The following is a 23,570-nucleotide window of genomic DNA, read 5'->3' as shown; positions in this document are numbered from 1 at the left end:
TAACAATTGAAGAACATAAGAAAGAAGCCCTAATAAGAAAGGGAGTCCGACAAGGATGTTCCCTATCTCCGTTACTTTTTAATCTTTACATGGAACTAGCAGTTAATGATGTTAAAGAACAATTTAGATTCGGAGTAACAGTACAAGGTGAAAAGATAAAGATGCTACGATTTGCTGATGATATAGTAATTCTAGCCGAGAGTAAAAAGGATTTAGAAGAAACAATGAACGGCATAGATGAAGTCCTACGCAAAAACTATCGCATGAAAATAAACAAGAACAAAACAAAAGTAATGAAATGTAGTAGAAATAACAAAGATGGACCACTGAATGTGAAAATAGGAGGAGAAAAGATTATGGAGGTAGAAGAATTTTGTTATTTGGGAAGTAAAATTACTAAAGATGGACGAAGCAGGAGCGATATAAAATGCCGAATAGCACAAGCTAAACGAGCCTTCAGTAAGAAATATAATTTGTTTACATCAAAAATGAATTTAAATGTCAGGAAAAGATTTTTGAAAGTGTATGTTTGGAGTGTCGCTTTATATGGAAGTGAAACTTGGACGATCGGAGTATCTGAGAAGAAAAGATTAGAAGCTTTTGAAATGTGGTGCTATAGGAGAATGTTAAAAATCAGATGGGTGGATAAAGTGACAAATGAAGAGGTATTGCGGCAAATAGATGAAGAAAGTAGCATTTGGAAAAATATAGTTAAAAGAAGAAACAGACTTATAGGCCACATACTAAGGCATCCTGGAATAGTCTCTTTAATATTGGAAGGACAGGTAGAAGGGAAAAATTGTGTAGGCAGGCCACGTTTGGAGTATGTAAAACAAATTGTTGGGGATGTAGGATGTAGAGGGTATACTGAAATGAAACGACTAGCACTAGATAGGGAATCTTGGAGAGCTGCATCAAACCAGTCAAATGACTGAAGACAAAAAAAAAAAAAAAAAAAAAAGTAGGGGATAAAAAAAGTCCACCTTAAAGTTAAGAAAAACTTCAAATTTACTAAATACAACAATGGTTGCATGTGAAAAAAAGTTTCACATGTTCAGAATACAAAAAGCACCATCTTAAAATCCTAGCAAAATTTTGGATGTCCCTTGCTGTAAGGGTTGGTGATATCAAAAATTGTTTCAGACAAAAGTTTTAGGTAATGTTTAGAGGACTAACGATCACTTTAAACCGATTCGATACTATGACTATCAAGGGAGGTATGATTTTTTTTGTCTTTTAAACCCAACTTTTTCCACCCCCTGGGCCAACGGTTGGTGATATCAAAAAACTTTACTTAGATAAGTTTTAGGCCCTTATCCAAAGAATAGTAGGAACTTTAAACGAATTTGATATTTTACTTAATAAGAAGGTTATAGCGTTATTTTGTTTTTTTCAAAAAAGACCCCCAATTTCCACTCCCATGATCCAATTTTGCCCATTAACAAACTCGACTGATATTTTGAGTCGTTATATTTTATCTATAAATTTGAAAGTAATTAGCACAAAATTACAGCAGTTCCACAAGAAAGTGAAATAAAGTTTTCTGGAAGTTGAATCATGGTCCTTATTACAATAGGTAGCTTTCTTATAAAATCTACCTAACAAGGAAGTACACAATGCTTTTTATCTTTTAAAAATATAGAAAACTTTTCAAAACTACTTCCGATAGTGTATAAGTTTCATTTTCAAACCCTCTTAAAATCCAATTTGATTTCTAATTGTTACTCCCATTTTTATTTTTATAATTTATTAATTCCCTTGAAGCAAAAAATGTATATTAAAGTTTCATAATTATAATATTTTCAAAATTTGTAGTTTTTGTTTTACATAATATTAGATTCTACTTTTCATGTAAGTTTTGTTGTTTCATTAGAAAATATTGTGATTTATTTTTCTGAAATTATTTTTTTATTTTTCATAAAACATGCATATTACATTATAACATCATAATTAATTATTAATTTTCACAATAAAGTTTAATTAAAATATGTCAAAGCAATACTGGCATGATTCAAAGAGGGGTTGATCTTTTTTGGTAAAACACACTCCAAAAATTCAATTTTTGGAATGATTATTTTATTGCACTGCTAAAGGATTAAATTTAAGAATAACAAAAATTATTGTTGATAATAAACTTAATAAAAAACTTTGTTCTTCGTTCCCAAAAACGTTTAATTTTGAGTTGTGCCTCTATAGTTACCAGTGAGTAAAATGTAAAATTTATCATTACAATTACCTTAATTTCTATGATTCTAATTCACATATGTTTTAGTTTAGATGAAAAATTTAAGAAATAAGGATGAAAAAAAATTCACTTTTTCAATTTTTTCATAAATAAATTATAATCATATTAAGCAGTGACAGCTGGCGTTATATCTATCAATCTATTACTATTTTCAACAAGTTCTGTAAGAGACACTCGACCACACTGTTTAACAAATTTTGCAACAGCTTCCAATTCTTCTTGTGATATATAAATGAACTTTCCTCTGTCATCTATGACACCTAGACAAACCATTCCATAAAAAAAATTAATTAAACATACAACATTGAAGTTCAGTCAAAATTTCTAAAAAAATAATCAAAGGAGATTATGTCATTTTATTACAAAATTTCAGTTATTAGCTAACTTGATTCTTTATTAGACTTTACTGTAGAATACTTTTCATACTTTTTTTATTATATGGACAACAGGCTAATATGATTAAATAGTATCTCAAGTTTGATATCCTTTAAATTTCCAAACATTAAAATTTGAGAAATGTTGAAATGAAGTGCTTCCAAATAATGGAATCTAAAAAATTTTAATGTTTGTAAGTTACAGAGGACAATGTATGTAAGTTGCAAGATTTCATGTTAAAAAAAGAGAAATTCAAATAATTATAATCGTGAACTGTTTTAGAAATGGATAGCCATATCTTTTTAACGCTTTTTTAACAATGAGAATTGAATTTAGTAATTACATTTACCATTTCACCCTCTAATGGAGTAGTAGAATCTTTACCTTTATCTGAAAGGTTTATGTTCAAATATCATTCAAATTTAACATTTTTCACATTCTATAAAATTAATTTACCATAAAGTTACTATAACAGGATATTAATGTTTTGCTAATAGAATAAATATAGTTGATATTTGTTAAGAACATGTGAAGCAATATTAAACAAAACTTATATAGCAATCGGTTTGATAATTTCACATAGATACTTCAGACTGAAAAAATATACTTGCCTGTAAGTACGCCATCATTCTGTAATGTAGTTATTCTATCAATGACACTCTGAGTTTTAAGTTTAAAATGTGCTGCTAAATCTTCCAAAATAACCACTTTATTTTCCTGCAATGTAAGCAAATAAAATTTAAGAGAAAAATACACACAGCTATTATTATTAATAAATTCACCTTCACATAAAGTAATTAAAGAGAACTTGCTAACTGAGAAGTTTTTTGATTTTTAGTTCACCTTTGGTTTTGATTTTTAATTATATATCTTTTTAAAGCAAAATATAAAAATATTTACTGTAAAAAAAAGGAGATAATATTTTCATTCAATTATTTCTCAATTTAACAGACTGGGAATGGAAAATTTCAGAACATGCATTTTATGTTTGAATTTTAATTTACAAATATTTTTCTAACATATCATTATTACTAACAATCTCAAATTTTCTAAATTTTTTTTATGTGTTATTTTGTGCTCATTAAAAAATTTTCTATTATATTAGAATATATTTAGAGACTTCTTTATCATTTTATAAATTGTTAAAAGTTGTGTCATTATACATATGGCAACACCTATGGGCTAGTGCCATACATAATTTTGTGTCAATTATTAGGTCTATTCTTATGAGAAAATTATTCTTATTTACAATATTTATTTTTTCTTACTTACAATAAATAAAAACAATATTTAATTGAATTGAACGTAAAGTCAGTAACATGAAAACTACTTTTAACGAAAAACTGACAATAATTTGAATAACAATGATGAAATTATGCAATCATTCAACAAAGGTTTGTTTACAAAATACAGTTGTATATATTTGAATTATAATGAATATATAACGAATTATAAAACATGATCTCAGATTTTATTTATTGAGAAATGTTGATGAAAATTGATATCATAATTACATCAATTTTCTGCCATAACTCAACTAGATTTAAAAAAATAAAATATTTTGTTCAAAATAAAAGGCTTAATATTTTAGTAAATAACATAATTTTGATAAAACTAATATTTCTGGAGATATAACGGCTTGAAAAATAAACATGGCCACCATTTTGTAATTTGTGTAGGTATTTTCCTGGTTTTTTTCCAATTTCAAAACTTTATAACCAAGATGCTTACTAAGTATAAATGTGATTTGTCTTTGATGAGATCTAAATTTTTATATAAAAATAAAATGGTGGACGGGGAGAATGAAGGAGAAATTTCCATTTTTCATAAGGATATTTTTTGTTAAGTTTTACAAGCATAATTCGAAAAAGTATAGCCAGCCCACCATTTTAGAAACACCTGTATATGTATGTATATATATATATATATATATATAAAGGAAGTAAAGCATTAATGAAATACAAAGGATTATCAGCAAAGAAAAGTATACAAAATACACTGATCTAAACATTTTAATGTAACAAGTGGCTAAGAAAAAAATATTTTCTTTCTTGCCCAAAGAAGAAACCAATCATGTCAGGCAGTCAATTGGAGGTTGATTATTAAGAGTAAATTAAAATTAATATTAGAAACAAATATGATATATGTTTTACAAGAAACAGTAAAAACATTCAGTAGCTGGGTAATCATTTTAATCAAGAGCACATTTATTTTTTTTTAAAAATCAGTAATTAAAAAAAGTAAATCCATTTACTTTAAAAGCAGCAACTATTTTTGAAACAATCTTTGTTCTAGATGTTTCAGAGTTTTAAAACTTACCTTAATGTGTCTAATAAATTGCTGTAGAAGATTTTCTTCTTGATCATCTTGTATTTCTTCAAACCCTTCTTCTTCAACAGTGAACGCTTCCTTTAACTTTAAATATTCTTCATGGTCACGTCTTGCTTTTTCTTCTCTTGCTTTCCTTTCTTCTTCCAATCTTTTCTGTTCTTCTGCCAATTCTTTTTCTTCAGCTCGCTTTCTTTCCTCTTCTAATTTTTCTTGTTTTTTCTTTTTTTCTTCTCTTTCACGTTCTTGCACCTTTAAAATTATGTAAACTAAATTAATACAATATTTGAGATAAAAAAGCAATAAGTTATGTAAACTAACAAAGGATTAAGTAGAACTAATTTACTTTATTTTTACGGCTCTGTGAATAACATGTTTACTGGAAACAAAAAACTAGAGACTTGCTTCTTAGCATCATTAAATTTAAGTTAGGGGATCAGGAGGTTCATCTATCTTTTACAAAAAAAACCCTATAAGTACATTCACTTCAAATTCCTTTCCATTTTTTGTTAACAGTTACTACTCATCTTCATTTAATCATTCTTTTATATCATTTATATTTGTTATTTAATTTACTCAGTAAATATCTAAAATCTTCCTTAATTGATTAAAATGCTCATAGTATTTTAAAATTAGTCAAGATTTATATATTTTATACACAAATATTTGCATAGCTTTGAAAATCTATACAAAAATATTCACTAATTCAGATTCAATTTCAAATTAATGAGAGAAATTTTTTTCCCAAATAAGGATTCCAAATAGCAGTTTGAAATAGTGGGGTGTTATAATACATATGCTATAAAATATAGTTTTGTTGAACTAACCACATACTTTCTTTGCTATTAATAGAAGGCTTTTTTAAATAATTATTTGAATCTTGTATAATCCTTAGGATAAAATAATCATGTCTAACATTTTACAGTAAAACCTTGCTGAAATAACACATTATTGTATGTAATTTGATTCAGTTAAATTCTTTGTTCTGATCATTTAATTTATTTCTAATCATATCCTTTCATATTCAGTAAAGCTAAGGAAATAAGTATATTCTTTTTGGGTATTACTGTATTTTACATCCTTCTTTTGCATACATTCTAATATGTATGTTGCCTATTTAATTGCCCAATAATTATTCTTATCTACACTTAATTGCTTAACTGTTGCAATATAATCTTAATGAATTACAGATTAGATTACTGACCACTGTTTAAGTCTGTATTTATCTAAATATTAGACGAATATAAATAAAGCTATCAAACTATTTTTCAATATATTGCATCACAATGTGATTAATTTACATCATTACTTAATTCTGTTATACCAGAATAGATAAGTTTCTCGCTCTGTGCATAAAAAACTATCCTAGCATTTGGCTGTAGAGATCAAGGTAATACATATCAAAAAGCATCACATAAAAAAAGAGAGAAAGAAACAAGTGATCAAGATCCACATTGATACTTAATATCAATTACAGTAAATTTGTCGATAATAAATAAATAAAACTGATAAAATAACAATTTGAAAGGTACATTAAGTGAAATTATACAAGGATGCAGAAAATTCAGGATTTATTTAATAATTTAATTTTTTTATAAATTAACAATAATATTGGTTTTATAAAGTGGGTTGATATTTTATTAAAAATTGCAGTGGAAGCATTATAAAGTTCTTCCTCGCAGGCTAAAATATGTGTTTTATTGTAGAAAAGTAGTTCTGTCTTGTTAGACAGAGATAATTTTATTTTTTCAGGATATCATTATTTGTTTATATTATTGCTTTCATATTAGTAAAATTATAAAAATATAAAGTCTATTACTTTCTCATCTATATAGCAGCTATAGCTATGTACAAGGGAAAGCATGGTTAACAGTCAAAATTGGGCATATCTGGTTTTCACTGAATCCTGATGAATTGACCCCTAAGGACCCCCCCAGAAATCCAAAAAATGGCATCTGTCAAAATTGGGAATAACCAGCTTTCATTGAATCTTGACAGTTCTTCAGTTTTCTGAGGAGAAAACTGAAAAATGGCATAGAAATTTCCACAACAAAATATGCGTACGTATGTATGAATGTTGGCATGTAAATCGCCTTATATCTCAAGAACTACTTAATAATTTTCATCAAAATTGGCTATAATATTTCTGTAGTAGGGGCATTGATGCTATTAAATTTTCAATTCAATAAAGGTCAAGTGGTGGGGGGGATACAGGGGGAAAAACAAAATCGTTTATAGATTTTGCATAATTAAGGTTATATATATTTTTTTGATAATGTTGTGAATATTAATCAAGTAAACAACTTTTGTAAGAAATGATTTTTTTGCTAAATTTCAACCTATCCCTAAATTTGTAAGTTGTAAAAGGCAGTACAAGGGGGTGATTTTTATTGCAGCTTTTTTAAAAATATTTTTGCTAACAATTATAAAAAAAACATCTTTTGTGTAAAAAGTTTTTTTTGCTAAATTACACTCCCACTCCAAAAAATAGTAATAACTTTGACACGGTGTAGAAAGGGGTTTTTGTTGCAGTTTTTTCTATTAGCATCTCATTGGATCCACAAATCTGTTCCCATCAAAGTGGGGTCTTAACCCAGCCACCCTACTCCTTACACATCCCACATCCTACTTAGTAGCTGAACTACTGTTGTAGTTGTCTGCTATGTTGTGACATCACAGGTGAGCGGTAGAATTAAATAAATTAATGTTTAAAGTGTAAAAATTTATTTAAAGTGGCCGCTAGTACTGCCACACCCGCACAAATGAAATACGGTATGTGCTCATGCTTTAGTTAGAATTATTGAATTAAATAAACAAAAAATATTGCATTTAAATAAAATTATAAGTATTTTATTTAAAGTCTGACAACTGTGTTTTCAGCTTTGTTTTTAATGCAACAGTCTCAATAAGAACATGTAACACAATCTGGAACACTTTTTTCTTTTAGCTTGGGCACTTGTGAGATTCAAGTGTGAGTCTTGGCACATATAGCAGCATTACAGATAAAACATAAAATTATTATACTTAATAATAATAAAAACGAACTCACACTGCAGTCCAAAAACCAGATAACTTAAAAGAATCTAAATGAAGAATTATACATACACCTAAAATAAACCAACTTGTTTAAATTTGATACCTCTCTTTGAGCTTTACGTTCAGCCTTTGCTTCTAATTTAGCTCTTTTCTTAGCACCAATTTTTCCATCAATTTCTAAATCTTCAGTTAACCTTTGAGGTCTTGCATCATCCTCTTCATCATCTTCAAATTCATGATCCTGCCTTCCTATAAAGCAAAAAAAAAAATATTTCAAAATACTTTTAAGCATATATAGTATTATTATTTTTAACATTACATTATATTAGAGTTTCATTCAATGTTAGTAAACTATTATTACTGTTAGTACACTAACATAGTTTCAAGCAAATGTAAATAATTTATTCAAAAAACTAAATTTTAATTAGATTTTTTAAAATTAAGATTGACGAGATAATGCTTTTGATTTTAAAAAAAGTTTAAAAGATTCTCTACCAACCCACTGCAGCCCTCAATCTGGCCCTTGCATTTCTGGCACCAACTGCTCTTCTTGGAACAGGTACACCTTGAGGTCTTCCTTGAGGCTGCTTCTTTTCCCCTATAACCAAAAAACATGCTTGCTCAAATTTATATACACTAATTTTATTATAAATGTTATACTAAATTTTGTAATCTTTTCCTTTCATACACATTCAATGAATTAAGTAAATTCATTCTCCATAATACACCTTTTCTGATAACATAAAATCAATATTAAAATGCCACAAGATTTAAGATGTTTGCTTCAATCTAGTACATGATGGTCGGTAATATTAATTTAAAAGCTTAAACTTTTATACACAGCAAACCAAATTGTATAATAAAACATTTTTTTAAATTTTACTTCAAAACATTTTATTATATAATTTGGTTTTCTATAGTTACAAAAATTTTAATTAAAAAAATTTCATAAGATGTTAGCTAATACACAAGCGGGGAAACAATTGGACTCAAGTATTAATGCTTTTTCAGCAGCAACTGCAATAAATACATAAAAAAGTTGGATGAGGGAAAATAAGAAATTACAGCTCTTTTTAATATTCTCTTTTATTTTTCACATTTATTCTCCATTGTGTAGATTCTATCCTTCCTAACAAATCAGATTTGAAATCATTTCTTTCTAACAAAAAAAGAAAAAAAGATACTACTAAACATTTTCTAACACATTAGTAAAACTTGAAATCCAAAAGTATTAAAACTGAAGAAAACCAATGGAATATTTGGCACAATATTAAACATGGTTTATACCACAAATCTGTAGCCTTTTACTCAATACTGCTGAAAATCTAAATGTGATTGCAATTTATTCAGCCTATCATGTGGAATTTTGTCATCAAAAAAGCCATAAAATCAGTAAAATAAAATTAAAGAGTAACCCCCACAAAAACATAGCAGTAAATAAAAACAAATATACCAATAAGTAGAAAAATATAAAATATCACAATCACCAGATTACAATAGTGTTATTTAATAAAATAATTTAAATTTATATATGCACTTGTACATTTATTAACTCTTACAAAATATACAACGTCTGTGTTAGCCGACACTGAAGATTTAACTATAATTTTTCTTAAATTAAATCAAATTTACATCTAACTTCATGTTTTACATGTCATAATAAAAACTAAACTAAATCAACATTACTTTTAAGTCTATAATAAAGGAGTAAGCAACACGTTACACCAAAGGATCACGTTTGATTATTCTTTACGGCATTTTAACAAACGTTTACAGATCATATTTACTGAAAAATAAGTTTTTAATGTATAAAAAAGTGCCACGAAAAATCGTGCATTAAGTATTGTTGATTATTAAAACTATCAAGAATTAAATTGACTGAATTAGATGATAAAAATTTACACTTTATAACCTACCTTTACTCTTAAAATACAAGAGAGAAAAAAGTAAAATAATTATAAGTCCTGAAATAATAGTCAACAATATTGTGATATCCATTTCCATAAATATTCAAAATTACCATTAATCTAAATGATTAATCTCACTCAAAATGAATGACAAACAGGTAAAACCGATAAACCCGTACAACACAGACTACTAACTTCCACAAATATGTTAAATATTTTCGACTATTTTTAAGAACATTGAGATTAACCTAACCACAACGCCAATCAGTACACAAATTGTGTGACGCCACTAATTTACCCAAAGAGAATTCTTGACAGCAGTGACGATCTTATAATACAATAATATTTTTTTCAAATTGAGTAAATTAAAAAAAAAAATGTATATGTATTTGTGTTTTTGTGTATAATATTTTAAAAATAAATTTTTGAATTTGATATAAAAAAAGAATTAAAGTTAGTTTCGATGAGTGATACTAGATGACGTGGTAATGATAATTTTGTTTTGCTTTGAGATATTGGTGGAGGGGAAAGTATCGTTGTTATTTTATGCATTTTCCTTCATCAATTTTTGCTTTTTAAAGCATTAAATATCGTTAAGCAGTATCATACGTACGGTTATTTATTCTATAATACTCGAGTGCTGTATCTCTGGGTCAGCCATGTTAATATTTTGAAGTGGGAGGGAGAGTGACTGAAGAAGACTGCGTTCGGTCAGTCTTGTGTGGGTTATCGGTGGAATTGGTCTAAGTGTTGTGTACTGGCGCTGTGTATCAAACTGTGGATTTTTTCTGTAAGAGCACCGGTGGGCGACTATACAGGTAAAAATTCAAGTAATTTTATGTTATATTTATGTTTTTGCGCTAGAGTAATATTTTCTACCTCATATTAGCAGTATCTATTTCAGTTGGTGGATGGCGGCATTAGCTAATGGCGGGCAGTAGAGGGGTGTGTCGTTGCTGAGCTTCAAAATTCAACTTCGTTTAAGTGCCTTATTTTTTAATTTTCTTCAGTTTTATGTTTTACTTGTGTTCGGTTAATAATGGTTTCTTGAATTTATGGAATAGATTTGAACTTTTACATTTATTTAAAATAAATTTGTTTTGCTGATCTAAGGTGAGCAGCAGCTTATTTGCATCAGTTACATTTATGTACTGATTATATGACATGACTAATTTTGGGTCATTATTATAAATACAGCAGTGTTGCAATTTTTTTTATAGAATTTCTCATTTTTCTCTTAAAGACTTTGCAGTAGGTATTAGCTTTTACTGATTTATTTGCAAAATATATCTGAATAACTAAGATCAAACTTTCTATATACTGTGTTGAATTTTATTAAATTAAAAAATAGCATAATTATAATTTTCACAAATAAATTATCCCATCGGCCTAAGTACACCAGTAGGTAATTCTGAGAAATAATTTGATCAACTTAATATACTTTAATATATCAGAGTAGATGTGCTTAGGATCAGGAACACCATAAGATCTAAATGTCGGAAAGCAAGTTTAGAGAGTTTGTGACCTGTGCAAGATCAAAGACTACACCACTTTATTAGTACTCTACTCAATTGGCTGTCAGTTTTGTGAGTTAACGAGACCTGTTTGTTCAGATGCTATTATCTAATGGGGAGAGAGAGAAAGAGGTTAGGGATAAATTACCGAGCTATAGTAATACTTAATTTAATATCATCTCATGGGACACTTGGCCAAATTTCTGATTAAACGGAGTTATAGTCAGATAACAGAAGTATAGACAGACAATCACCTTACAAAGAACACCATCAATCATCTTCAACAGCTGACTCAGAGTCCAACTCTGATGACTGTTAAGGTTAATTTATGGTTTATTCTTCTCTCCATAAAACTCAACCCTCTCGCCATAGAATGGACTAGCATATGAACTGATTGCTATTGACTAGGCACTGATTACATGGTGCAGCCTTTGATCTTGCATGGGTCACCCACTATTTAGAACTGTTGTTCAACATTTATAACTTGTGTTTTCCTGATCCTAAGCATATCTCCTATGGTATATTAAAATATGAAAAGAATTAAAGGTGATCAAGTAATTGTCTATAATTAATCAGTTTTAACCAAATCCTGTTAAGTATTTCAAAAACTGGGCTTAGCATCACAGAACAGCCAATTTTATCACTTGTTCATTTCTGGTATTTACACATTTTTTTAAGTTTGCATTATTTTTTATTTGCTCCATTGAGCACAGAACAACACTGCTTTTAATTTTAGTTCTAAGAAATTTGTTTTGTTTCTGAACTAGTCCAGCTAACTAAAATCCTTTTACAATTGCATAAAAAAAAATGATTAAAAGTAACGTTACAGTTTCATTTACCTAATATTGAAGACCTATCTCAGGTATATAGATTTAGAGGCCTTCCATTTTGTTTGTTTACAAACAAATTATAATATTGAACATGATATGAATTATTTTCTGAACTTTGATATGAAACCAGTAGGTTTTCCCAAGTAATAATTGATTAAACAGTTTTGAATAATTCTGCAGTCCTAAGTATTCATTAAGGGAAAACAACAGCAGTACAATTCATGATTTTTATTGATGCTAAGAATACTGCAATTGAGAATTAAATGTTGGATTATATACTAGTTCAAATCAATGAATTCTCTTAACATTGATGCATCTAAAAAAAATTATTCTGTAAAATATTTAGAGTTCAGGATTAACAAAAGTGCAAATGCTGCTGCACTGCTCTTTTAAGTTTTCAATTTTAAAGATTTTTGCCACTTTGTCATACTTCAAAAGATTTTGTAATCTATGTAAGATTTTGTAATCTGTTTTTTAATCTAAACTTATTATTTAATTCTTTAATAATCTGTGGATGAAGCTATTACTTGATGGGGAAAACACAAAACAATCTTTTTTTTTAAATTAATTATATATTTTTTTAGTTATTTGTTTGAACATTTTAATCTTGGACTTGATTTTTGAAGAGATTACTAAGTTTTTACATTTAGAAGGTATAATATACTCCTTTAACTGCTGGTTTGTAATGTTTAAATCATCTGTACTTTATTTTTGAAATGATCACTAAATTTACTTTTTTAGGGATTATTTTTCTTTCTTGGATTTCTCTCGTTTCTTTCCTGTTTGATTTCTCTTTAGGATTAAATCTCATACTTATTAATGTATGCTTTTATCAAATCAGTTTTTATTCATATCTTTATTATTAAGTAGTGTATAAATAAAATAACTTTTTAATTTTCTATAAAAGATTTTGATTAAATAGTGTAGGTATTTAACATTATATTTATTCATGTATGTGTCATCTGTTAGCTCAAAAACTGATTTGACCTTACCAATGTTAAAGACTTATTGCAAATCCTAATAATTTTACTCTCTAAACTAATTCTTTAAAAGCTTACAATGCCTATTAATGATTGATGCATAGTTGAACTAAAGTGTGAAACTAGTAACAAAAACTTATTTAAGAAAATGAAATTTAATAGCATATGTTCATAATTAGAATATACTGTTTTATTTAAGGAATAATATTTAAATTACATCAATCTATAATTACTTGAGTTATTACTTCAATCATATTTACGTTATATTAATAAATATAATTATGTGAGTTTTGTAGACACCGATTTTATTATTAGAAATTTACTAGACTTAAATTCTGCAAAGTTCTACCATAGCAACAAGTTAAATATTTTTTACATTTTTCAGAATTTTATGATACATATTTTTTAAAATAGTGCATCAAATATGTCCCTGAAATCATTTGGCCTTAAACAATTTGAAGCAAAAAAAAAAATGTTATTTGATCATAATAATATTCAGTAAGGATCACTCCATTACTTATGATTAGCATTTTGTGATGGTGAGTTTTATCTAGAGAGTGATTTTAATTATGTTTTTTCTTTCTTCATAATTGAAATTAGATCTTTTGTTTCATTTTAATACACTCATACTCATCCGATTTGCCATTAAATGCAAAGTGAATCATGTTTTTTTTTGTAATATGTATTTAACTAAAGATTATTTTCTTCTTTTTTAATAAGGTTTTACGGGTAAAGTTTTTTAATTTAAATTGAATACAATTTGTTGATTGGCTTCCTGTTTATTAATAAACTCAGGATTTTTCAATCTTTAAGAAAATGTATGTTTCTTTTTAATAGTAGGGTTTTATTAGTACTTTCTAATCGATTTAAGAAGTGAAATGAAGTTGTCTTGTGGAAGGGAGCATAAGTAATTGTAAGTAACTATATATTGTTAAAATGTTCCAGTAAATGATAAAAAAAATCTTTCATTGGTTGTATCTGTTCGAACTTCTGCAAGGACAACTTGTGTAAGAAAAAAAAAACTAAAATTGTTCGGTTAATATTAAAGTGTTTGATAACAGTAGTAATTCTTTTTCCATTGGATGTAATTTTTGGTTGTGTTGTTAAATAATAAAAAATTTTTTATTTGGCCAAATTCTTATGAGACAAGATTTTAATCTTGTCTCATAATATATATTTTTTGCTTTGGAGTGACTTCATCGATAAGCTCAGTATCATTTTTAAATATTTATAATGCCACATTTATGCCCATTTAAAATAACATGAGATCATTTTATTGTCTTGAGCACACTGACATTGAGTAACCAAGAGTTAGAGATGAATTCCATTAGCCCTGATGTCCTACGAAGGGTGTCAAAAAAATATGGAGTGAAGGGTTGAGACCTGCCTTCAGAAAAATGGTGGGAATTTCCAACAGTAGCTGTAAGACATTACCGATTGTGCATAATTACATTGCAGGAATCAAATTAAATGTGAGTATCTCTGTATTATAGGCCATAGTGGAATTATAGTGTATAATATGATGTGCATGATAAAATGATTGCACTGTACAGTATTATCTCTTGTGACTATTTCAAAAAAGTAAAAAAATTAAGTTCTTAGAATCCAACCGTCTAATCTTTCTTTGCCACTAGTAAACAAATCATGTTGAACAATGGTAAACGAAATTAAAAATGCTGACGTTTATTTCCATGTGTTTGTAGTGTTATATCCTATCTATCAAAGTAGTATTATTTACATGTATAATTCTTTGGCCTACAAGGAACAAGGGGTTTTTATACTTCAGTTTCTATTTCTAATAAATTATCAAACAACCTTAAGTTTTTCTAAGCAATTTAATTGTAAATTAAAAGATTTTTTTTACAGATACAATACTACTCTGTTCATGGATATTAAATAAAACTAATCAGATAAACTGAATTTCTGCTTGTTTAATATTTACTTAAATATGTACTCAATTGCTTGTTATGATGCCTTTAATGGTATCTGTTATGATTTTATGCATTTTATTTTTACACTTTAATATGAACTTTAACCATCTCCTATTTGTTCATTAATTTTGTATTTTTATTGCCCCTTTGGTCAAAGTTTATTTTTTGATTTCCCTCGATCCATCCACACAGATGCTGGAGCATTACCTTTTTGATATCCACAGAACAGCTCACTCACCATTCCTGTCACAGTTTTGATGTTCTGTGATTATGTTGTGATCTGAATAAAAACTTATTTACACGCTTTATATCATCATCTATTCAGTAATATTGATAACAAACGATCACAATACTTGGAAGTAGATTGATAATTTTATTGTTTTCCTTTTTTGTGATATTAAGCTGTCTGAATTTATGTTCTTTAAAAAAATGGTTATGGTATTTTCACCTAGTAATTGAAATTTTCCAGAAGATAAATTAATATATATTGATTTTTTTTCAGTACCTGTGATCCAAATAAATTAATACATATATATTTTTTTTCAGTACCTGTGATCCAAATAAATTAATACATATATATTTTCTTTCAAGTATTATTTGGTTTCACTTTCTTATTTTTTTTATAGCTGCATCATTTTTTTCTGAAATTTTAAGTTCTGACTTGATTCTATTTAATAGAGCATTATGTAATATATAGATTTAAAAATAAAATAAGTTATGTGTTAATTTCTGTAATTATCATGGTAATAATTAATCACCTTAATTTTAATATGCCATTACCATAACTAACTTTCTCAAGGAACTTTGTGGTGAAAGTGTAACGCCTTGTGAACTTATCATTATAACATGTTGGTTTATTACTGATAAATTTATACAGTTTGCATTATTTCATTGTGTAATGATTGGGAATATGTTGTTAATGTCTGTTAGAAAAATGAACAAGTAATCTACGTCGACAAATATAATTTATTTTAATATTCGTGAAAGTTTAATCTACACTATCGATTAGAATGATGAAAATTTCATTTTTAAACAATGATAAAATTAAATTTTCTCCAGTAAACATTAAAAAGTCTGGCAAATACATTCTGCTATTCGCTTAAAGCTAGACAAATTAAACTTTCCCTCTACAATTGAAAATTATTAATACAGTTACGATTTTTACTTATTTTCTAAGCATAAGAAAAGTAACACAAAATGAGCATATTAGGTTAAATTGAGCAAGTCTTGAATTGTGATCAGATAAATATAATAGATATCAGATAAATGATTGTAAGTTTCTGTCAGATTTATGAAATATCTATAAACCAACCTAACTTTAACTTTGAACTCAATTAAATTTCACATAAACCAAGTTATTTGCTCTGTAAATGATAAATATTACACATTAATAAAAATTCACACCCTAAGCTTAATCTAACATAATTTAGTTTTAATGGATCTAGTCTTATTCTTAACTTAATTTCATTGAAACTAATTATTTTTAATTAGTCCAAAATATTTTCCAATTATTTAATATAAAAATCATCTATATTATACTTCTACAATGGTAAATTACAGAATTTTTGGCGAGGTATTCTTACAAGGGATGTAACTCTAGTGAAAAGGCTTTCCAACAAATAATTAAAATTGTAACAAATAACTTAGATTCTAAATAAGGTGTATTCCAAATTTCGTCAAAATCTGAGGTGAATCCATAACTTTATATAATGACCATTTTGGAAACTAAATCAATCTATCTGTCTGTCTAGTCATACTAATTTATAATTGAATGATTGACATTTTAGTTTAATCCTTTCCAGCTTGTCATCCATTCTTTCTGTTTACTTGATTTGTGTGATGACTAAAAATAATCTGGGTAATTTGGGGATTTTTCTTACACTTAAAGCATTTTTTGACATTTTTAATTATTATACAACTTGTAAAATTAACAATTAAACTTTAATTGTTAAATTTAATTTCTTCATTAAATTAGTTATATATTTTACTCATGACCAGTTGACCACTCTGCTCAGTTTTGAACTTATCTTGCTTAATCTTTGCCGATCGATTATGTTTTGAATAATTTTTTTGAAGTAAATTACACGTGTAGTTATGATGAGGGCAGTAGCTCAGCTGTTTTATTCCATGACAATGTCATGTTATTATAATTTGGTTTTAGGTTCACGGTTTTTACTGAATGTTAGTAAAGTATTTGAATATATTTTTTTATTGTGGTCTTGGACATGTTTCAACACAATTTTTAGCGAGAAAGATAAAATGTGCCAGACCCAACCGATGCAGAAGTCTCATATCCCTTTTTCCCTTCTTTTCTTTCACAGACATACTAGTGTGCTGTACGAGAAAATTACATTGGTATATATGCAGATCATCAGGCTGTTTTATTGTATTGTCTGTCATTATGATGAAATCTTCAGGATTTTGGTAGTTTTGAACAGACAATATTTCATAGTGCTGTGAATGGTGTTCACAACAAAGGACATTCATACTTAGAAGCAGAAATTAAACCCATTTTCCTCACCTGTGCATTAGCTGTTCTGGTCCTGTCTAATGTGCTCCATATTTTTTGAGGCATGAGAAAATTTTTTATAGAGATTAATGCACAACAGGCACTTCATCGGAAGTGCTGCTAACCTAATATCTTTTCCAGGAGTTTGTCAGACTGAAGTGAAACAGCAATAAGTATTTTGGTTAATGGTGAATATCTGAAGCATAATCTTTTCATTTATAGCCCTTCTTTACCGTTGTTTTATTGTACTTTCTGTGGTTTGTTTCCTTTCTGCAAATATGGTGGGTTGAGTAAGAAGGATAACCGACTGACCAGTCTGTATCAATTTAATAGTAATAGTTACAATTTTTCCCAAACTTTAATCGTGTACATCGGTAATCCTAGTTTTTGTGTTCTTCACCAAATAGCGCATAATATTCTATTAAGAAAAATAATTCTAAGGGGCAGAGAGCAGTGGTGGTAAAGTTACTCGCATGGAATCGCACAATTTTTGAAAGTCGTTGTTTCTGGTGTTTTAATTTTCCTGCCATTTTACCTACTGTTAGTTAAAAGTTAGTTTTTTTATAATAATTCACTCAAAAGTATTTTCAGTTGTTTACATAAAAAGTTCTGTTTTTCTTACTTCTGATGTAATGATATGTGCGTTTATTCTTTAAATTTGTTGGAATTATCAGGCTTCACAACTGTTGAACAAATTATCGTGCTTGTAAACAGTAGATAGTTCTTACTGCAAGTTCATATTGCAGCCTTAGGTTGGAGATTAACAATTGATCTAGATTTTTTCACAATCACCTGATGAATGGTATATGTGTCTATTTTTATCTAACTTGTAATGTTAGTTCTTGAATTTTTTATTTGATAATATGTTAAGAAAAATATTGATGTGCAATTCATTAATGTGTACTACCAGATTACAGTAAAGTATATAAATTGCATAGATCTTTTTTTTTGAAACGTCTTATTTGTTCTTTTTAAAATGATTGTAATTATATAAAAAATTCTTTGAATAAGAAATTGACATTGTCTAAATCATAATCTTATTTCACTCAAAGGTGCTGCAGTAAAGTTTACCAAGATAAATGGTTTTTTTTTATAAAAAGTAATAATTTTGCTTCCATCTTATTTTATTTCCATTGAATGTTTATAATATCCATATTTTTACACTTAGTTTTTTATTAATTTTTTTGTTACAAAAATAATGATTTAACGTAGAATTTGGACAAAAGTAGATTTAATTTCTTTCTTTAATGGCGGTAATTGTACTTTTAGTTTCCTAGATCCTATTTTTGTTGAGTAGCTTATTATTTTATTTTTTACGTAAATGATGGTTTGGTTGATCTAAACATAAATTCCTCCTTTTTCATTCAATGAAAGATTATAAATCTATTTTGAAGATAACTTGGTTAAGTATAATTTTATTATATTAAAATTTTGCCAGCAATATTCCCAATAATACTGATAAATTTCAGTTTGAATAGAAATAATTCTGTTAATTTCTTATTATTGAAATTCATCTGTAATGTCAGTACTGTACATCATTTCAGCAAACAATACTGACTTAAGGCCCTTAATTGATTTCCATATTGTAGACCAGTGTTCTCTCTGACCATGTATTAACTTTTTATGATATGACATAGTGTGCAATAACAAATGGCAGGGTGATGTATACGCATACAATGCTTTGCCACTTATCCTACATACTGATAAAATTTAATTTTTTTTTTTTTGAATAATTTTAATTATAGTGATACATCCTTATTTATCATTTTATGATGTGCAAAGGTATTGAAAGAAAATGTTAAAAGGGTTTTCTCCACACTCTTCTTTTTTAAAATTGTGGTAGAATGTGGGTCAGGTGATGTCATTCATAAAAATTATTTACAAATAAAAATTTGAGACCTATTATAAAAAAAAATAGAACCAGTGAAGCAAATGCGGACCAACAGTATATTTAGATTTCTTATTTTACCGCTCAGCCTATATATATACAGTAGTGTGCACATTAATCAGAATACGGAGTTTTTTATTTCTACGTTGTGGCCACACTGATTGACCACTCCCGTTCTTTAAGTTGTCTGTGTAACGTGAGGTTATTGTTCTTTGGTTATTTTGTAGTTTTCATGTTATAAATAATGTTTTTTGAAATTTTATTTCATTTTTGTTACAGAATCATATTTTTGCGTTTTTTTGTTCTGTATTGACACATACAGCGTTCGGAAAGTCGCCGTGCAGTATGTGTTAGAATTCTGTACTTTCGGCGTTAGGTCGGTTGGCCCTGTGAGTTATAGTAATAAACCACGACGTCAAGTGTCTCTATAAGATAATGAAATAAAGATACAAATAATTATAGTGCACAACTTTCTGAAGGCTGTGTCTAATAATGGACGTAACTCCAAGAAAGCGTTCAAAAATTATTTCTGTCTAAGCAAACCAGTATGATACAGCGGTAAATAGCTTCTGAATGTTTTATTGTACTAGGGACACTAAATGCAATTTTAAAACAATTTAAAGAAACTGGTTCCTTTTTACCTCAAGGGAAAGGCGAATGGAGCCATGAAATATACAGCATACTTACTTCACGGGTCACCATCAAACGCGGGAACGGAGTGCCTACGACCTCATCGCACCCAGGAGACCCCTACAAGTACGGGGAACCCCCTAAGCTCTCAGTCGCGTGCCTGTCCGCCCCCGCACCCTCCGACGATTCCTTCTTCTATCCTTACGAGACTCCTCCCAGACGTACAGCTCCTCCATGATCTTCCTAACATACCTTGCCACAGCCGTTTTCCGCGCTTTCCAACATGATATGCTGCAGTTCCTCTGGGAGGAACATTTCCTTTCTAACTATGGTGTCCAATATTTCCCTCCTCGCATCCTCAAATCGGGGACAGCGAAAGAAGACGTGATATGCTGTCGCTCTCATTTACACACACCGGACAACTAGCGGAGTAATCAACCTAAACCTTAAAGGTATGCTCTGAATCCCCCATAGACCGCTAGAAACTGTGAGGCAGTAATCCAGTGAGCTCTCTCGCACCAACTTCTCAGGTCCCCAATTATGCGGTATGCCCATTGGCCTTTATCACCAGTGTCCCACCGCATCTGCCATTCTGTACTCATTTCTTCCACAATAGAGCTAGCTTCTCCTTTTTTTCCGCAGGTGTTGACGCCCATTGCTCTTTAATCTTCTTCCTACGGGTGATCTCCAGATCGACAGGTAATATTCTCGTCAAACACTTCGACTATCTCTCCAGCAAACGTGCCGAGACATTTGTATCGGTCGCATGCTGACAAAGAGACCAAACCGATGTGTTACCAGGTATAGAGGGTCTAAAAGACAACCTTCGGTAAAGCCCATTAGGGCTAAGAACGGAGGAGGTGTGGTGACTGGGATCGTTACAAGGCGGGTGTCTCCCCTTACGAAATTGAGGATGTATTCGATATACATGTGATTAGTTGCAGGATTTTTACTTTTATCGTTTGTTCTGTTGTATTAGTATTCTTTAAATTTATTTATAAAAAAATATTAAACATTTATTGTTTTTTGCTGTAGAATATTAATTGGGAACATATAACTTCATTGTAATTCGAGTAATGTTAAACCTATTCGGTTTGAAAACGTACTGTAGACCGTGCTAGATGACAATACTGTTCCTTACTCGTTCAGACACTTCACATTATGTTAATTTTAATCATCCTGTTACTAGTTTCTGTGTTTCTTAAGTCAAGATAAACGTTTCAATTTTATATCTGTGTAGGTAGCGGTTAGAATTAGACGAACGATATTTGTAAGAAATAACTATTATATATGGTAATTTGACGATTCAATTGTAATTTATAATTACTGTAGTTATATTGTATGAATAAGTCAAAAGTAAGTTTTTTGTACTTTATGTTAGAACAGATTTTACTTTCAGAACCGGTTTCCAGTCTAGTTGTGGTTGTTTCTGGTCTTTGAACTTAATATTACAAACTAATGTGTAGATTACTATAACAAACTCGATTGAATTGCTCAACCGTTTTATTTAATAAAAATAAATTCATTTTTCTTTCTTATTTTAATTCCTTATAATTTGCAATGGCTGTCAAGTCGGTTTAGATTCCCGGTAGTAACATTTCTATTATAGCTATATTTTAACGATAATCTCTTTCTAACTGGAAATAATTTTTCTATACCTTCCTGCTTAAAGGATCATCTCATTGGATTTTTCTTTTGTACTTGACGATTTAATTGATACAACCAATCACCCAATCTTGTTATTAATGATATAAATGAAAAAAAATTTCTGCTAAAAGAATATCATGTATCAAGTAAAACGTAACACTTTCTTTGTTATATTTGCTCGCATCTTAATCGTGTTTTTTAATGTATAGGTGTGAACTGTTTATATAGTTCTTTTAAGCTGATTTTTAGTAATGCCTTGTCAACTTTGATACGTGGAGAGAACGACTGTGCTGGAAAGTTTATTATCGATTTAATTATTTTTAATTTGTTTTCTGGTCTGTTACTTACTATCAGATCCGGAATTATGGGATTATAATACGACCGAATGAACGCCTTGTTATTCTTCTGGTACCGTACTTGATTCGACAATTAGGTTCCACCATTTTCTTTTTTCTTATTTCATTGCTACCTTCAAGAAACGTTTGTAATTTGATTCGTGCATGTTTAGAGTAGTTACGTATTGTATTACAAATGATGTGTTTGTGTTTATAGTTGTGTAACTATTTAAAAAAAAATTGTATACATCACAAGATCCCTGTAAATTCCAGTTTATGTCAAAATGTTCGAATGTAAATCATTTTTAACAAGTTAAATCGTGGAATATATCTGCTTGTTTTTTTGTTGTTGTTGTTTTTTTTTTAATATTAATAGACCAAGTGTTACCTACAAGCTTATTGTGTAGTCTCTAAACTGGATACAGTCCCGCTCTATCACAGGCAATTCCCTTAAAAGATAATATGGATGTACTTACAAAAGTACATCTTTGTTTTATTTAGTTTTGATAGTCGTTTAGCCAAGACTATTATAGTTCCCATGATTTTACTACTCTAGTCAGTAGATAAATACAGTAATTAAATTAAACTTTTTTAAAGATGTGTTAATCTTGATGGTTTTTTAGATGGTTTTTTAAAAAAGTTTTCTTGTGTTAATTTATTTATTTTTTATGCTTGCAACTTGTCTGTATAATTTTGTGAGCGTAAAACATTTCTAGTATTTTAAAACTTTTACCCTATTTAATTTATGGCATTTAGCTGCAGATAATTAATTTTGGCGAATCGTTATGCCGCTGTGCAATTGCAGCATTATGTTGTAGTAAGCTGTTGGTGTAAATTTTTTAAATCAATGTATTCATAAAATGTACTTTTGAGAATTAATAAATCTTTAAGTTACCTTCTGTATAAGCTAAGAATTATAAGCTCGATCTGTTAGAATTGCTGTAAAAATATTAACAGAAAGTGTACCGCTGTACATTTTCATTTGGTAAATTAGCTAATTATTTCAAGTTAACCTCAGAATTTTCTAATTTAGTACAGAGGTATAGTCGTCCTTTATCTAATTTACAGCATAACGGTTAAAAACAATAACTTAACAAGAGATACAGTAAAGAAAATATAAATTTTTAATGGTTGTGATCTTCCTGACATTTTTATTACTCGCGTACTTATAAATAAATACAGACCGTTGGAAAAGTGGGATTTGATTTTTAAATATACTTCTGGTATAAAGCACGTTTAAAGTAAACCGTCACAAAATAATGAACGGATCTGAATTTTCTTGGGGAAGAGAGCGGATCAAATTCTTGTAAAGATATTCGGGAAGCTGTAAGGCTATTTCCAGCGTGTAAAAGTAATTTTTATTGTTAAAATAAATCTTAAGTTAATAATGTGGATCTCTTATAACTTGACCGTAG

The 23,570-nt window shown here is 28.7% G+C and overlaps 2 protein-coding genes across 6 annotated transcripts in view; one reads left to right on the top strand and one right to left on the bottom strand.

Annotated features, from left to right (window-relative positions):
* Positions 1–2,315: 2,315 nt before the first annotated feature.
* Positions 2,316–10,174, bottom strand: Ddrgk1 (DDRGK domain containing 1). Its single transcript, XM_075367268.1, has 6 exons — positions 9,901–10,174; positions 8,484–8,582; positions 8,088–8,233; positions 4,940–5,200; positions 3,232–3,337; positions 2,316–2,505 (listed from the first exon to the last, which is right to left on the bottom strand). Exons 1-6 carry the CDS (start codon positions 9,986–9,988, stop codon positions 2,351–2,353), a joined length of 855 nt encoding a protein of 284 aa, XP_075223383.1. The 5' UTR covers positions 9,989–10,174; the 3' UTR covers positions 2,316–2,350.
* A 229-nt stretch (positions 10,175–10,403) lies between these two features.
* hts (adducin 1-like protein hts) overlaps positions 10,404–23,570 on the top strand; it is a 314,291-nt gene continuing 301,124 nt past the window's right edge. For 2 of the 5 annotated variants that reach the window (XM_075367265.1, XM_075367262.1), the window contains exon 1: positions 10,405–10,709. The gene's annotated coding sequence lies outside the window, so the exon portion shown is untranslated. Of the gene's footprint in view, positions 10,710–23,570 lie in introns of all 5 variants that reach the window. The other 3 variants (XM_075367267.1, XM_075367266.1, XM_075367264.1) reach the window with 2 other exon arrangements.

Source organism: Lycorma delicatula, chromosome 5 (genome assembly GCF_047948215.1).
Source record: "Lycorma delicatula isolate Av1 chromosome 5, ASM4794821v1, whole genome shotgun sequence".
Taxonomy (NCBI): domain Eukaryota; kingdom Metazoa; phylum Arthropoda; class Insecta; order Hemiptera; family Fulgoridae; genus Lycorma; species Lycorma delicatula.
This window is presented reverse-complemented; position numbering and strand designations above follow the sequence as displayed.